This window comes from Hibiscus syriacus, unplaced genomic scaffold (assembly GCF_006381635.1).
Source record: "Hibiscus syriacus cultivar Baekdansim isolate YM2019G1 unplaced genomic scaffold, ASM638163v2 tig00112988_pilon, whole genome shotgun sequence".
Lineage (NCBI taxonomy): Eukaryota > Viridiplantae > Streptophyta > Magnoliopsida > Malvales > Malvaceae > Hibiscus > Hibiscus syriacus.
Window position 1 is genome coordinate 1,640,293 of NW_024063432.1, and position 15,926 is coordinate 1,656,218.

Here is a 15,926-nt window from a genome sequence, read left to right on the forward strand (position 1 = left end):
AGCCTCATTTCAACCATATGGCGATGCTTCCTTTCAGCCTTGCCATTTTACTCAGACGTGCTTGGGCAAGAGAGTCGATGCTGAACTCTATTAGTTAGAAACCAGCCTTTTAGAGACTGATATTCTCCTCCACCATCACTTTGCAAACATTTAATCTTAGCTCCAAATTGCACCTCAAAAAATTTGTAAAAATTGATAAAGCATTACATAACTTATGACTTTCTTTTAATCAAGTAAAGCCAAGTAAACCTGCTGTATACATCAATGAATGACACATAATAAGCATAACCATCACTAGAAATAATTGGTGCTGGTCCCCATACATCAGAGACAACCAGTTGAAAATGAGCAGTGTATTCAGTGAGAGAGCTAGTAAATGGTAGTTTGTGAGCCTTACTTTGTAAGCAAGCATTGCAAACAGAAGATAAGGAACTTTCATTAGATGAAACATTACAAGTTTTCATTACTGTTTTTACCACATTAACAGATGAGTGCCCTAATCTTCTATGACATAAGTCTAACAAACCACAAGACTTTGACACATTATTCAGTTGCATTTGCTTCATAAGAGATAAGAGTTGATATAATCCTTCATCCGTGAGCTTCCCTTTCAACAGTACATTCTGTGTCCGAGCATCCTTCACAAAACATTCAAGTGGATGGAATTCAATAAAGACATCATTATCTCGAGTGAATTGAGAAACAGAAAATAATTTTTTCTTAACATCAGGCACATGCAAAACATTTTGCAAAATCAACTGCTTTGTTTTAGATGACAAGTAGCTTTGACCAATGTGGGATATTTTCACACCTTCCCCATTTCCCATATTAAGACACTGATTACCTGTGTAGGTCATACCAATATTAAGCAGAAATGAATCAGTTGCAACATGATGCGTTGCTCCCGTGTATGGATACCACACTGGATTTGCACTACTGGTTGATATAGCAGGTCGAGGCAACGAAGTGGTAGAGGCAAATGCAGTTGGAGAAGTCATAAATGATTGTGATTTTTTAAATGCATCAACACCAGCATAAGTAGGCATTGAAGTGTACCAGGGAACCCCTTGATGAAAAGATCTTGGACTAGGTATCACAAAATTAGGATTATAATAATAATATCCAGGAGGAGACAAAAACGATGCACTCATAGAGGGAAAAGGAGCATTCATTGCATGATTAAGCACATGAGCATTTGAAGAGAACTATTGATTTCTAGCTGAGACTTGTGCTGACCTCCATCCTTCATTATTTCGATTGCCAGAATTAACACCTGTAAATTTTCTATCAAAACGATGGTAACATTTGTGCACTATGTGACCATATTTGCCACAAAGCTGACATTTAGGACGATTTGAATTATCAAATCAACCTCATCCATGACCATTAGAATGACCACGTACAACCCCATCTTGTTTTAACACAACAGTGATTTCAGAAGACTCCAATTCATGCACCTTATTTCCTTCTGTAGATCTAGAAACTAGATTTGCTGAAATTCCTTCAATAAGAAATGCTTTATGACGAGCTTCACAGTCAAGTAGCATTTCAGTAAGCACATCTAAAGAGATATTACCACGAGATACAATTGCAATAACCGATTCAAACTCCATGGCAGACCAACAAGAATAACACTGACTTACTCATGTTCAGTAATCGAACTGCCTGCAGCACATAGCATATAAAAAATGGACTTGACCTTGGCCAAAAACTCATTCACCGTTTGGCCAACTTTTCATTGCGAATGAAGACTATGTCGAAGTGATGACACCTTGGCACTTGATCGAGCACCAAATAATCGTGAAATAGTGGTCCAAATGGAACTAGAAAAAGTAAGACCAGTGAGATATGGTAAGACCTCAGTACTGACAGTGGTAAGCAACCATGATGCCAACAGCTTATATTGTTGTTGATAGAGATTGAACGCTGAGCTATCCTCAGCTCGTCCAGAATCCACCGTTGCAACCGCCACAGGAGGCCCGCCTTCATCCGAAATGAATCGAAGTAAGCCATAACCATTTATGATAAGGGATACCTGATGTTTCCACAGTAGGTAAGTGCTATCAGAAAGCTTGACCACATCTTGCTTGGGAATATGCTGAACTGAAGAGATCTCCATTGTAGACAACCACACGCAGCAAGAACTGAGCAAAGAAAAGGCTACCAGCCCTGGTGACTGATACCATGTTAAAGTATCAACACAGCTCAGGAATCAACACACATAAAAGCCATGAATTATTACTTTCATTCATTCGTAAAACCTTGCCTTCTATAGCAATAGCCTCAGGCTATTTATATAGTATATTAAGAAATATAAAATGAGAGAGAAAGAACGTTAGGACGTTAGAGGAGAGAGAGAATTTGTTAAGACAACTCTAACCACCTCACGTACATTGCACATTCATGATCATACGTATAACTAATCCATGCATTCATCTTCTTCCTCACCACTTGATGCTTCACCAACAATCTTATTCAGATGCCATTGATTAATATTGAAGCTGATTCATTAACATGTTGGCTTCATTCAATCTTCCATGCATAAAGCAACAATGCATGCCTTAACCCAGGACTGAAAAGCCAATCATGAACATCCCAGTAAACTTCAACTCTCGTCTTGCTCACTTGAAAACTTTCGTTTCCTCTGAACTTCCATTGAAGATGCTTCACGTGAAGCACCAACCGGTCGTCGAGTTTGATCCTCAAGCTGAATCTCCTTCTCCCGAATACATGTTCTTTTCTCGAAACTAAAATGGGGTCCGTAAGTGTAGGCCTACAACCAGTTCTTTTATAAATGTCATTCTTTAGATCTCTGACGAGTAAAACGACTTCTCTGTCGTACACGATGACGATGTAGTATTCAAAATAGGGTTCAGTTTCATTATTGAATTTGGTTGCTTTAAGGTCCCAGAAGACGTTTACAACTTTATCGCCATCGATGATGAAGTGTCTGGAGCCTTGCTTTCTCCAGAAGTACCATGGTTTGAGCTCAATTTTGCAGGTATATTATTGTTGATTATCTCTCTCGGGGGTCGGAGACTGATACCGACAGACCATTGAGAAGAAGATTCTTGCACCATGTGACGGTGATCAGACAGCATTGGTCGACGATCTTTGTCCGGAAAACTGACATGAAGACACTCTGGTCGGACCTGGTCACTGTTATTGGATCACAAGCGGGAACCCACCCGACAAGCTCTTGTTCTATGGTTGCTTGCAAGAACAAGATGTGGGAGAGATTGAGAGAGACGAGGAGAGAATTTTTTGGGAGTGATTGAATGATTGAAGAAGAAAGGTTTTTTATATTGGTTTTCTCTATTTCTTTGTTTTTCTTACTTTGGATCTTAAGGTTCATGCAAGGTTAGAGATTTATCTTTGAATATATATTGTCTTGTATTTACCTTAGATTAATAAAAAAAGATGGTTAAAGTACGTAAATGATCTCTCGATAATAGGATATTACTTTATTAAGTCTCTCGACTATTAAAAATTTCAAAATGGTCCTTCGACTATAGAATATTGATTTATTAAGTCCATTGACTATTAAAAGTTACAAAATTGTCACTTGACAAATTAATCATATCACAATTAACAAATTAATATTCAACTCAAAATATCGTCTATTTTCTAAAGAAAAAGAACAAGTTTAGAACATAATGAATAATCGAGTGATCATTTTGTATCTTTTAATAATTGAGGGACTCGACAAAGAAACACTCTATAGTTAGAGGACCATTTATAACTTTTAATAATCGATGGACTAAATAAAACAATACTCTATAATCGAGAAATCATTTGTATACTTTATTCTAAAAAATATCTTATAAATAGACACACACAATATAAATCTTGTAAATCGTTAATATTAGTTTTAATTTTATTCTATGTTTGAATTGTATAAAAAAAATACAGTAAATTATGTATTTAGTTATATATCTATTTTTTATAATTCCGTTTTGGTCATTAAAGTATTTTTTTAAAAGTTTTTGGGTTATTTTTGTCATTTTAGTAGACATAATTTATCATTTTCGATCTTATGATATTTTCAGATCAATTTAACCCTCGAAGTTGTTTAACCGCATCATCTTAATCCTAGACCCTAAGTTACAACCCTAAACAATAATAAATATTTTAAATATTGATGCAATTAAATAACTTTGATGGCTTAATTGATGCGAAAATATTATATGGGCAAAAATGATAAATCGAGTCTACTAGAGGGATAAAAGTAGCCCTTAAGACTTTTTTAAATTATATTTGATGTCACGCTTTGATCACCCGTCATTAAAAAACCAATTTTGATATTAACGTATCACCATAAGGTAATGTTACACCATCATTGAAAAAACGCATACATTAATTTTATACTCTTTCACTATCCTCGTACTTAGAAATAAACACATACATTAATTTTATTTTATTTAAGCTTAATATGAAAAATAAATGTCTAAATTATACTTAAAATTGATTTTTCGTGTTTAAAATTTTTCATTAAAAAAGGTTCATAATATTTTCTTCGTTGCATTTTTAGGTGTCCACTATTAAAAAATCATTAAATGACACTTATCACGTTTACATTTTCTGAATTTTTTAATTTTTAAAAAATAAAAAAAAAAATTCAAGAAAAAAATTTAGAAAATCCCCCCACGTCATGATCTACCACCTGCTGTTGTCCTTTCCTCGTCTCCTACTTTCTCTCCCTCCCATCTCTCCTTCCCGTTCCCCACTTTGATGACAGACGTAAAAATCTCGACGACAGATGGATGAAGAATCGCCAAAATCATCGTCGACAAAAGGAATCATGGAATGGCTGCAATCATTGCTTGAATCATGGGAGTTTGACTGTTGGGTGTTTGGGTCGTCTAGGGCTATCGAGATTTTGATCAGTTGATGACTGTTGTGACGACCAATAGTAATAAGGAGATTGAAATTAGAATTTTTCAGAATTTTAAGTTTTTTTTATAATTTCTATTTTTTGTGGTTTTTTTTATAAAATAATACTTTTAAGTGTTTTTTTAATTTTTTTTGAACTTTTATATGACTGACACATAAAATAACGATCAAATTCAACGTCGATTATGATTTAAACACCTAAAAATATAACAAAGAAAACTTTAGACACCTATGTTTAATTAAAAGTCCTTTAGACACCAAAAATAAATTTTAAGTATAGTTTAAATACTTATTTTTATATTAAACCTTTATTTAATTTTATTTGTTTATTTACCAAACATGATTGTAAATATATAAAGTTCATTGACGTTAAAACATGTATGTAAATATTTAAGTGAACATGATCGTGGTCGTTAAACAAATTAAGCCAAAGCACATCAAACTTAAATAAATTGAATTTTAAACATGATATTAAAAATTTAAACGAATACGAATCGAGCATGAACAATTTCAAATCAATGTTATTATTGATTAAACACTAGACATTGTCCTTAAAGTTAGTAGGAACATCCCTTCTAAGATGTATAAGGTGTATACGGTTAAGGTTATCTTTTTAGTTTTCCGCTTTCCACTGTTCGACATTGATCTTCGGATTAGTTACGAGAGATTTTTTAACGAGGCTCACTTATTTTCAAAAAAAAATATTTTCGAAAAAAAAACTCACTTATTCAAGTTCCATGTAGGAGCCTGGTATGCCAGATGCCCATTTAGCAGCTTGCATAATCTGGAATCTTCATCTTACATGTAGCCAAAACCTTATCCCAGGTTTCCATGGATACTTCTTTCAGAAGTTCTGATATGGCTAATTTGTGCTTCTTCTTCAGCTCGTCGACCTCCGTTTGCTGCTTTAACAGCAGAGACTCGAGTCGCTTTGCTATTACCTTCACCTCTGATTCAGCATCCTTTAATGGCTTACAGTTCTCTTTCGACGAATGTGTTGTATCGGAACCACCATCTTTTCGATGACCATCATCGTCGCTGCCACTGTGATGTGTGAACTCGTTATCGGGTCGTTGAAATGAAGTATTGCTGCCTATTTTACCTTCACTTCCATATCTATCATGAGATTGTTCATCAAGTTCAACCATGATATCTGCAGACCTTACAAAATCCACTCGAAAAGCAACGTTTGAACCGGTTTTGGCCAGAGAGTTTCCACGAGCTGCCTTGGGTGGATCAGACCAGAATCTTCGACCAGACGGAAATCTCTCCTGTGAAAGACCGCCCGGAGATGAGGACAGCTCATAAGCCAATGGAGATCCATCACCCTGATCAGAATTCACAATTTCTACCAAACTAACACTAGGAGTTTCTTTTGGAACCCAATCGGGAATATGAGACCGGATTTCCGATTCAATCATTTCGGAAATTGTTGAAACATCTTGATCTGTCAAGTCTAACTCTTCAACCATTTCTCCAGCAACGGCTACTGCTGTATCTGCTTCAATATCAAAGGGGAACTGGATGGTGCGGATATTACCTATGACCATGTATAAACATCTCAAATTTCAGTAGAAAACCGACTTTGGATGCTAACGAATGAAACATTTTACTGCGGTGAAAGTAAATACGAAGAAAAAATAGCCAAAGGTTACATCTGAGAGAGAAAGACAGACCTGTTGAATCCGAGATCCTTAATTTTAGAAATATTGTGTTATCATTTTGCCTCTGACCTTGCACTTTGACATCCATGCTCGTCTCGGATCGAAGGACCTTGGTATCTCCCCCGATATTAGTCTGATCAGAAGTATTATCTGCATTTATCATGTAAAACTGTGAGGTGAAAATACTTGATGCCTTAAAGCTCTAAAATTGCTCCAGAGTTCTACCTGAAGATTGGACTCTAGCTCGTAAAGAATGACCTACACTGTCATTTTCCTCGTCAGGCTGGAGAAATGGATCCTTCAAAAGTTCCTTTGCAGACAACCGATCCGAAGCTTTAACAATACATTTTTCGATGAATAACTTAACTCCGGGATCAGTCACTTTCGCCAACGATGCTGGCTTTATTCCCTGCCCGAGAAAGGAACAAACCATGAAAATCATGAAGCATTGTTTGAATTATCTTCATTTATTAAATTCCCTGAAACAGCAACATTTACCTAAGATTTCAATCACCAGGCAACTATTATAAGTTCAAGACAATGATTCTACCATAGAAGGAAGTGACAATTCAATTTGGTTCAAGTCAATATTAAAAAAAATGAATAAAAGTCAATAGGACCTACAGATCCAAGATTTATTTTATTGTCTATTATTGATTTAATAATTTCCCATAGAGAAGCAGGATATGTATTTTAGTCAAAGGGTGCCCCAAATCAAACACGTACCCGTATTAGACACTTACACCTGAGCTCAAGTAACATAGGCCTTGCAAATTACAGTGTTAACGAGCAAGGCCGTCTCATGGCATGCCTCGTTTAGTGATTAAGAACAAGAAAGGTCTAGGTTTTAATTCCTATGCTTCGTAAACGAAGATGAAGATCTATTCGGTGGATTAAAACGAGAATATAAGGGAATCAACAAATTTCAGGAACTTGTTATTGAATTGTGCCTAAACTCCATAAAAAGGGATGTAAAAGGGTTTATATTTGATATTCTGTACGCTGATGGTGAGTAATATGTTGACATGTCGAAGTTGAGCAATCTTAAAAATTTGCAGACATTTAAGAATAATATTGAAAAAAGGGCAAGGTCATTAAGGCCTTACTGATGTCACTTTCTTGAATATTTGAGCTGCATTAGCACATTCAATGTATGGATACTCGAAAGTTACTAACTCCAGCAAACACATGCCGAAAGCATAAATATCTACAAGCTCATTGTATTCCTCCTTGTAGAGTTCCGGTGCCATAAACTCGGGTGTACCTACATCACATTAACAATTTCCTTATTATTTGTATTCTAAATCAGCAATAGTTCCGAATCTTGTAGTATTGACAGTAATTAAGAACATTATGATCCCCACCAATAACACTATGTGCTGAATTGGCCTGGCGAAGAATAGTAGCCAACCCTAGATCTCCGATCTTCACCTCACCTTGGTTACCATTGACAAAGATGTTATCACATTTCAGATCCCTGTGAATCACCGGGGGATCGTGACTGTGAAGATAGACGTGACCCTCCAAGATCTGCCTTGACCATTTCTTCAATGCCCTCAAATCGACATGCTTATGCTTCTTTCGATACCTACACAATCGAACATAAACTTTTCGATAAACCCAAAACAGAACACAATACTTAAAACACAAAAACAAACATCCTAAATAGAAGAAGACTTACTGCCTCAATGTTCCCGAAGTGAAAATCTCGGTGATGAAGTTGACATGTTCATTTTTGGTATCAACCCAGGAATTGTAAAATTTAATTATATTCTTATGCTTCAAAGTTTTAAGCAAATGAACTTCCGAATATAGGCGCTCCAAATCTTCGGAATGTCGCAATAGATCCGTGACCTTAACCTGATTCCATGCTACTTCAATACCTTCAAGTTCGTCAAATGCCTTTATCTAAGTTCCCACAACTTAATCAAGGGTTCAACAAACACAAATTAAGCCTCAAAATGCATTCCTATATAAATCTAAGTTCCCACAGCTTGAAATCAAGGATACTACAATAGCAAAAACTAGGACATTAAGCCTCAAGATGTGTTCATAAATCATAAACAATCTAATGAAGAATGGAAAACAGGGAAACGAAAAGGATACACTTTTTTGAAAGCTCCTCTTCCTAAAACCTTCTTGTACTGCAAATAAACAAATTGAGAAGACAAAGTAAAAGCAACCCATTAAAGGTAAAACCAATGAAAACCAACCCAAACGCCAATCAAACATCAAATATAAATCAAGCCAACTTCATTCTATAATGGGCACCTTCGTTTAAATGAAACGAAACGATGAGAGAAAACTAACCCGACCGTAACGACCCGTGGGATCGATCTCGACGAATTCGGCATCTGAATCATCTTGTTCGAGGTCGGACGTCGTCGCCGGGGGCATTATAGTCTTTCCCAACAACAAACACAACATGAATTCAGAGATTCTTAAAGAGATTTTCGATTTCTATCTCTCTGTTTATTCGAATTGGAAGACGAAGAACAAACCCAAGTCGTAATTTGAATGGAGAATGGAAATCGAGAAGGAAAAAGGTGATGGGATGGAGTTTGGAGAGGGAATTGTTTCGTTAAAGTGCAGCGCTCAATGGCACAAGTCATTAGCAAACCGACTGTGACTATAATAACAATAAAAAAATATTTTCTAGTTATTTCTATTTGGCAAAAATATATATAAGAGGTCACTATACTTTTGTAAAAGAACCAATGTGACCTTCATATTATTTTTCTTTCAACGTGATCCTCTAACTCAGTAAACAAATCCAATGTTCCTTTGACCAACGTTTTTCGTCATTTGACTGTTACAATACTAATGTGACAGTTCAAGGTACTAACGTGACAGTCCATCTATCATGTTTGAGTTACCAATTTAAGTCATTTATCATGTTATCCATCATGTTATCAACCATTGTAGACTCTCATGTCAATAAAGTAGACCAATCAACACTGTGAATTACCACGTCAACACCTTAACAATCAAACGACCAAAAATATTGGTTAAAGGGTTATATTAACTTTTTTTTAAGTACAAGAACCTCTGATGCGTTTTTACATTTATATTTTAAACCATTGATAAAAGTAAATTTCAATCTAAGTCAAATATATAAAATTTAAATTGAATTATTTGAATTTTTGTTTACATTTTGATTATAAATATTTATATTATTATAATATTAATTAATTTTGGTTAAAAAGATCTTTTATAACTGTGTATGTTATATATAAGTATTTCTTTATATGCGGAATATAATTGCCCATCCAGCTCAGTTGGTAGAGCGCAAGACTCTTAATCTTGTGGTCGTGAGATTGAATCCCACGGTGGACAATTCATAATTCTGACTGTCGGTGGTCTTCCACGGAAGCTGCTCTCAACCTGACGTTGGGGGCAACCTAGTACCTTACCTCCCCTCACCCCATTACATGTGGGAATATGGTCAACTAATTTGAGCTAATTTAATTTTATATGTGGAATAAATATATATATTATTACTTTAAACACAATCTAAGTTATTTTTATAGCTCAAATTTTATTTAATTTTTTTAATCGAATCAAATTTATAAAATTAAAAATAGTTTTAAAACGTGGAGTCTTTTATTACTGAATTTAAAGGCTTTCAGCCTTTCACCTAATCAGCCACCACATAAGGCATATGGGCATGGCCACAAGCAGATAACATGTAATGTCTTCTCCCAAACAGATTCACATGTTATCAAGATGCATGCATGCATGCTCTTTATAGAAACATCTGCATAACAAAACAAGCAACACTCGCATTAATGCTTCTTTTATTAATTAAATTTTCATTATACGGTTCGAAACTCTTCATTTTTCTCGAAATATCCGTGTTCGAAGCCCGTCGTGTTCGGGCAGAGGTAGAAGGAACCCTCAAAAGACCATTTCTGTCGAAATGAAACCATGTTTGATCTCTTATTCAAACATCACCTGAGAGCATTCATCTTGTTAGTCAGATAGTAAAGCTTTGCTCTTCTCACTTTCTTCTTGTCCAGCACCTTTATCTCCTTTATACTTGGGGAATACCTGCCATCCATCGTCGTCCGATCTTATTTATGCATTATGTTAAAGATAAGTATACGCAAATTTGAATCGATGACCACGATAAGTCGATAACCGTGAGCTATGTTGCTCGGACTCTTTGTTTTCCTTGGAGCACCTATATCCATTATGGATACGTAGATATGACCCTCCAAGGATTCGCAAGATACATGAGAAAACTTATGAAAAAAAATGAACATACCCGTATCGGGTTATATCCTTACTCGCACTTACACCGGAGAGCACGTAACATAGATAAGAGCTATCGGTAATATTAGATCAGAGACACTCATGCTTAAAACAACTACGAGAATGAAACTTGGAGCAAATGGGATGTGAGCAAGAACTGCAAGAAACGATCATTATTAACACTTGATGATACGGCTTTAATAGCGGAGATGCTTGGAAACACAACGAAGCAAACGCTTTTACAGCGAGTCATGTGATTAACATTCTTTTATCATATCGTTAATAACATATGTGCTAAACTATTAGTCCAAAGAATTGCTAAGCCTTGGGGACACAAAGATTTCAGAGCAAACCTAATCCGCACGTTGCGTATTCTAGTAATAGTTTATGTTCTGTCCGGAACCGTATGTCTTAATGCTATGTATTTCGTCAATATAGTTGGAATCGATATTATAACACAATCAGTGACACAACTTCTTGGCATTTTACAGGTTAATATATCGAAACTTAAACAACATGCTTTTCGAGGGAAGAGCATAAAGGTGAATGTTACTTACAATGGGAAGAGATATTCAACCCCAACTCCGGCAACCACTCCCCGTATTCGGAATGTAGTATTCAGGCCAGTATTACGACTAGCGACAACAATGCCTTTTATTGTCGAAAGGCGACGCTTGTTTTCAGGCACTTCCTGCTCTCAGCAACAGCACGCCGGTTACCTTAATTCACTCGAAAAATATGTTAAAGATCACATGTAGTAATCACACCTCAAATTATGTCAAAACATGTCGTACCACGTTGAGTTGCACAATGTAGCCAGGTTTTATCTCGGGTATCTCTCCCTTTGCTCCTTCACTTTTTCCACTGCTTCCTTATTGAGAATCTGCAAGCACGTGATCCACGCAATTCAAAACCAGGACATGGCGACGAACAGGTCCGAGATTCGAATAAAAACCGAAAAAGAGAGCTTTCGGGCATTATGTGCCTGGCAGTTTTATCAAGTCTCTTAAATTTAACTCGATTCGCTGCATCGTTGACAGATTCTGAAGAATCCATAGTAGAGAAGGGAGCCGTTGTCATATGTCTGATAGAAGACGAAGACATCATTGCGGCCACCGGAGACGGAACCGGAACCGAGCATCCGGCATAACTGCCGGGAAACATCAATTTTTTTGTTCGGGATCCAAATCTTGTCTGCTAAAACAATTTGCAAGCTTTAAAACACAATCTTACCTCAAAATTAGACTTACGAAAACATGAGAAACAACGTGAATTAGAACAATTTAACATTCAAATTATACTTTAAAAAATAGGAAAAATGGACATTCTGAAGTAGGAGATTTGATTGAATTGTTGGTTCCATGGACTACGTTGCTGCTATTCTGAGAAGGCAGATAAGCTCTTGTTGAAGATTTGAAATGGGCACTGATCCATCTGGAAAAACCTTGTCCTTGACCTAAACGGATACTCCCACCGATAAACGACTGCATCATCGATCCTCAACCACGTTTGGTTGCTGAGAAAACGCGAGCAAGTGATGGGAAATAAGAAAAACGATCTCAAAACCCTTCAAGAGCGAAATGGGGTTTAATGATCGCGTGATAACAAATAATAGGGTAAACTACGAATTTAGTACTTTAACTTTTAATCTTTTCAAAACCATATCTAATTTTTAGCTTTCATTTCATTTTAGTACCTAAACTTTCAATTTTTTCAAACTTAACGTTAAATTTTGAACGGGGTACTAAAACGAAATAAAAATTAAAGTTTTTAATGATGGAGTATTAAAATGAAACAAAACTAAACTTTAAGTATGGTTTTGAAAAAAATGAAAGATGAGGTACTAAAACATATCAAAATTGATAGTTTAGATACTAAATACGTAATTTATCTTTTAGTATGATACCATGCTCAGACCAGTCCATTATATACCTAATCGATTCCAATCCGATACATTCAAGTTTTTTTTTAATCAAAATTTTAAATGGGATGAATTTATCGAATGACCTAATGATAAAAAAATATTGTTTTCTTTAAAAGATTCGGTTAACGAATATAAGAATTGTCCTCCCCTATAACAATGCTTCATCTGCTTGTGTCTGTTGTCCTAGTTTGGTGACTCGTCGTCAGTTACATGTGGTTTTCTTGAAACGTCGATAGAAGATAATAATTTCATCTAAATCGTCGGAGGAAGATGATAACTTAATCTGTCAGTGTAACAGATACCCCAAACTCCTAATAACTCGTGAACAATACCATTTTTCCTAAAATGAAATTTCCAACCACACTATTTCACTAATTTTTGCCACCTACATATTATACTTGTGTCTAGTCATTGCAGACAGTGAATGAATGCATGCATGGTAGGATGGTCCCTCTACAAATGCATATAAACCCTATAGCCTCCATCAACTCTAACTGACAACGTATTTTGCATATAATAGTTTTCAAATTTTCCATTCAATTAAACTGCATTTAGCAGTACTTTAATAACACGGTTTGATTAGCCACAAAAGCTGATGCTTGTGCAGAAAATAGACCAAAAAGAAACCCTGCGGCCTAAGCTAACTAGTGGCAGCATGGGGGAAACAATGCGATAACCAAAGGGCCATTTAAAGCCTTTTAGCCTTTCTAGGTTTCTCCTTGGCTTCCTTTTGTGTGGGTGTGTGTGTTTTTCACTTAAAAAGCTGTCATTTTGGTTTACTTTATGCGGTTCCATTAAACTGTGTTAAATGCACCCTTTGGCGCCTGCAAACTAGTGCTTAAACTTTGTTGTCTTTGCCCTTCCTTTTTGCAACAAGTTTTGTGCTTTCAGTTGAACCCCCCTAATTACTTCATAAAGCCAAAAAAACCTGACAACAATCCGTTAAGCTGATCGCTTATAACCTGTTTGTGTTATTGCTTGTTCTTTGGGGTTTTTTTTTTGATTACGTAGGAAGTTTAGGCCATGGAGAATGTCCTTGTGATCAACAAGAGTCTACTTCTTCTTCTGTTTTTGCTTGTTGGGTCGTTTGTGTTTTGTGAAGATGATGGTGACCAAGTTTCATCTGTGTCTCCAATGGTGAAGGAAGAACAAGAGGCATTATATGGTGCCATTCAGGGTTTTGTGGGGAACTTTTGGAATGGCTCGGATCTCTACTCTGACCCTTGCGGATGGACACCTATTCAGGTTTAAAATACATCACTTTCTTCTTCTTTTCTTGCCGGGACTATCGTTCCTGAAATTTTTAAATTCTCATATTCTTTCACTCCTAATATAAAATTCTACGTTCATCCGTATTATTCAGACTATAAATGAAGATTAAACGAGTATGTGTCTAATATGGATATATATGTCTATATATATATATATGTGTGTGTTGAATACAAAGGTGGGATATGAATATTTGGGGAATCATAAATGTATTATAGTTTTTGTCTGTGGAATAAGTCTTTCATGCAAAGCAAATCAGTAGGAAACTTGCATGCAACCGATACTGCTAAAAGGCATTACAAGCTGAGTTTTATTGTTACTGTTGAAGACATTTTTGGGTAAATTTGCATTTAGTACCTAAATTATAAATTTAGTTTTGTTTCATTTTAATACCCGTCATTAAGTTATGAAAAAAAAATGAAAGTCTAGGTATCAAAACATGTTTAGTACCTAAACCATACTTAAGTTTTGAAAAAAAATGGAAATTTAGATACTAAAATGGATCAAAACTGATAGCTTAGGTATTAAGCGTTTTAAGTTTTTAACGGTGTGATATTAAAATGAAACAAAAACTAAACTTTAGGTATAATTCTAAACAAATTGAAAGTTTAGGTACTAAATGCGTAATTTACTCAAAATTGACACGTTTTACTCAAAATTCTTACAAATGCAGGGAGTTTACTGTGATCTTGTTGATGGGTTTTGGCACATCATAGTTCTAAACATTGGTCTGGTTTTTGACAACTCTCTGCAATGTAGCACAGAAGCAAAGTTCACCACCACTTGTTCGAGTTGACTCACCTAAGATCCCTTTCCTTCTTCAACTGCTTCTTCTCACCTAGAGATAATCCCATTACCATCCCTTCCTCAAACTGGGAAAGATCCTCAAACAACCTTAGAATCATTTGAGTTTAGATCCTATGAAGGTCTCATTGGTGAGATTCCAAGCTTCATTGGCAGCCTCAAAAAGCTCCAATCATTGGTGTTACTAGTCAATGGATTAACTGGAGATTTGCCTATAGAATTAGGCAACCTGGTGAATTTGAGGCAGCTTGTGCTTGCTGGAAACAAGTTTATTGGTCATGTTTTACCAAGTCTGGCAGGTTTAACAAAGCTGCTGATAATGGATTTAAGCAGAAACAATCTATCAGGGCCATTGGAGTTGAGCATTGGGAGCAATTTCACTTCCTTGTTGAAGCTTGACTTGAGCAACATTGGCCTTGAGGGGAAGATACCAGAAGGAATCAGGAGGTTGAAGAATGCCACTCTTGTTGATCTTGGTAGAAACAAATTTTCAGGTGGGTTGACTAGTTCAGGTTAGGTGAGTCTTGTAGACGCTCAATTTGTCCGGGGTGTTATTCGTGTTTAATCGGGTTTTATTATTGTTTTTATTGCAATTTCGGTTATTAGCATAAGTTTGGTATTTTGTAGGTATTAATATATATATATATATATATATATATATATATATATATATATATATATATATATATATATGCAAACAATTAAAAATTAAAACATGCACTAAAATTTTATTATTATTGTGACAGGCCAATGTTAACCCCAAATAAGACAGACCAAATTGACCCAAGCCAAAGCTACAAGCCCGGACTCGATAGCCCAGTGTTTCAAACCCATTTTTAGAGACCCTAAACCCGTTAGGGCTTTCCTATCCCAGCTTCCAGCGCCGCAACATGAAGGCCGTTGGATCTGTCATCAGGATCCAACGGCTCACGACGTCCCAAGCATCCCCAGCCAGCGTGCGCAGATGCTCCCAGAACTCCAAGACAGTGCGCGAACCAGCCAGCTGCAGTCTCACGTGAAGCCAACCCTGCTGCCATCCCCAGCGCCGCCTTCCATGTCCAGATCGAGCCTCTGTCGACCGTTCGTCTCCACCAGTCAGCACCCACCATGCATTCCTC

At 36.1% G+C, this 15,926-nt stretch overlaps 1 protein-coding gene and 2 pseudogenes across 1 annotated transcript; 1 reads left to right on the forward strand and 2 right to left on the reverse strand.

Annotated features, from left to right (window-relative positions):
* Positions 1–5,645: 5,645 nt before the first annotated feature.
* LOC120185056 (probable serine/threonine-protein kinase WNK3) lies at positions 5,646–9,143 on the reverse strand. The gene is made up of 8 exons (XM_039189384.1): positions 8,868–9,143; positions 8,645–8,701; positions 8,239–8,465; positions 7,922–8,145; positions 7,664–7,821; positions 6,783–6,966; positions 6,570–6,707; positions 5,646–6,433 (listed from the first exon to the last, which is right to left on the reverse strand). The coding sequence occupies exons 1-8, from the start codon at positions 8,982–8,984 to the stop codon at positions 5,661–5,663; spliced, it is 1,878 nt and encodes a 625-aa protein (XP_039045315.1). The 5' UTR covers positions 8,985–9,143; the 3' UTR covers positions 5,646–5,660.
* A 1,364-nt stretch (positions 9,144–10,507) lies between these two features.
* LOC120185116 lies at positions 10,508–11,975 on the reverse strand (annotated as a pseudogene).
* Positions 11,976–13,869: 1,894 nt separating this feature from the next.
* On the forward strand, positions 13,870–15,325 carry LOC120185117 (annotated as a pseudogene).
* Positions 15,326–15,926: the final 601 nt, after the last annotated feature.

Excerpts from the sequence above, each read along its gene's own strand:
- LOC120185056 (XM_039189384.1), bottom strand. The coding sequence starts at position 8,984 with ATGTTGTGTTTGTTGTTGGGAAAGACTATAATGCCCCCGGCGACGACG. Across the intron at positions 8,702-8,867 it reads CCACGGGTCGTTACGGTCGG|TACAAGAAGGTTTTAGGAAG; the intron begins GTTAGTTTTCTC and ends GTTTATTTGCAG. Across the intron at positions 6,967-7,663 it reads TATTCAAGAAAGTGACATCA|GGAATAAAGCCAGCATCGTT; the intron begins GTAAGGCCTTAA and ends TTTCTCGGGCAG.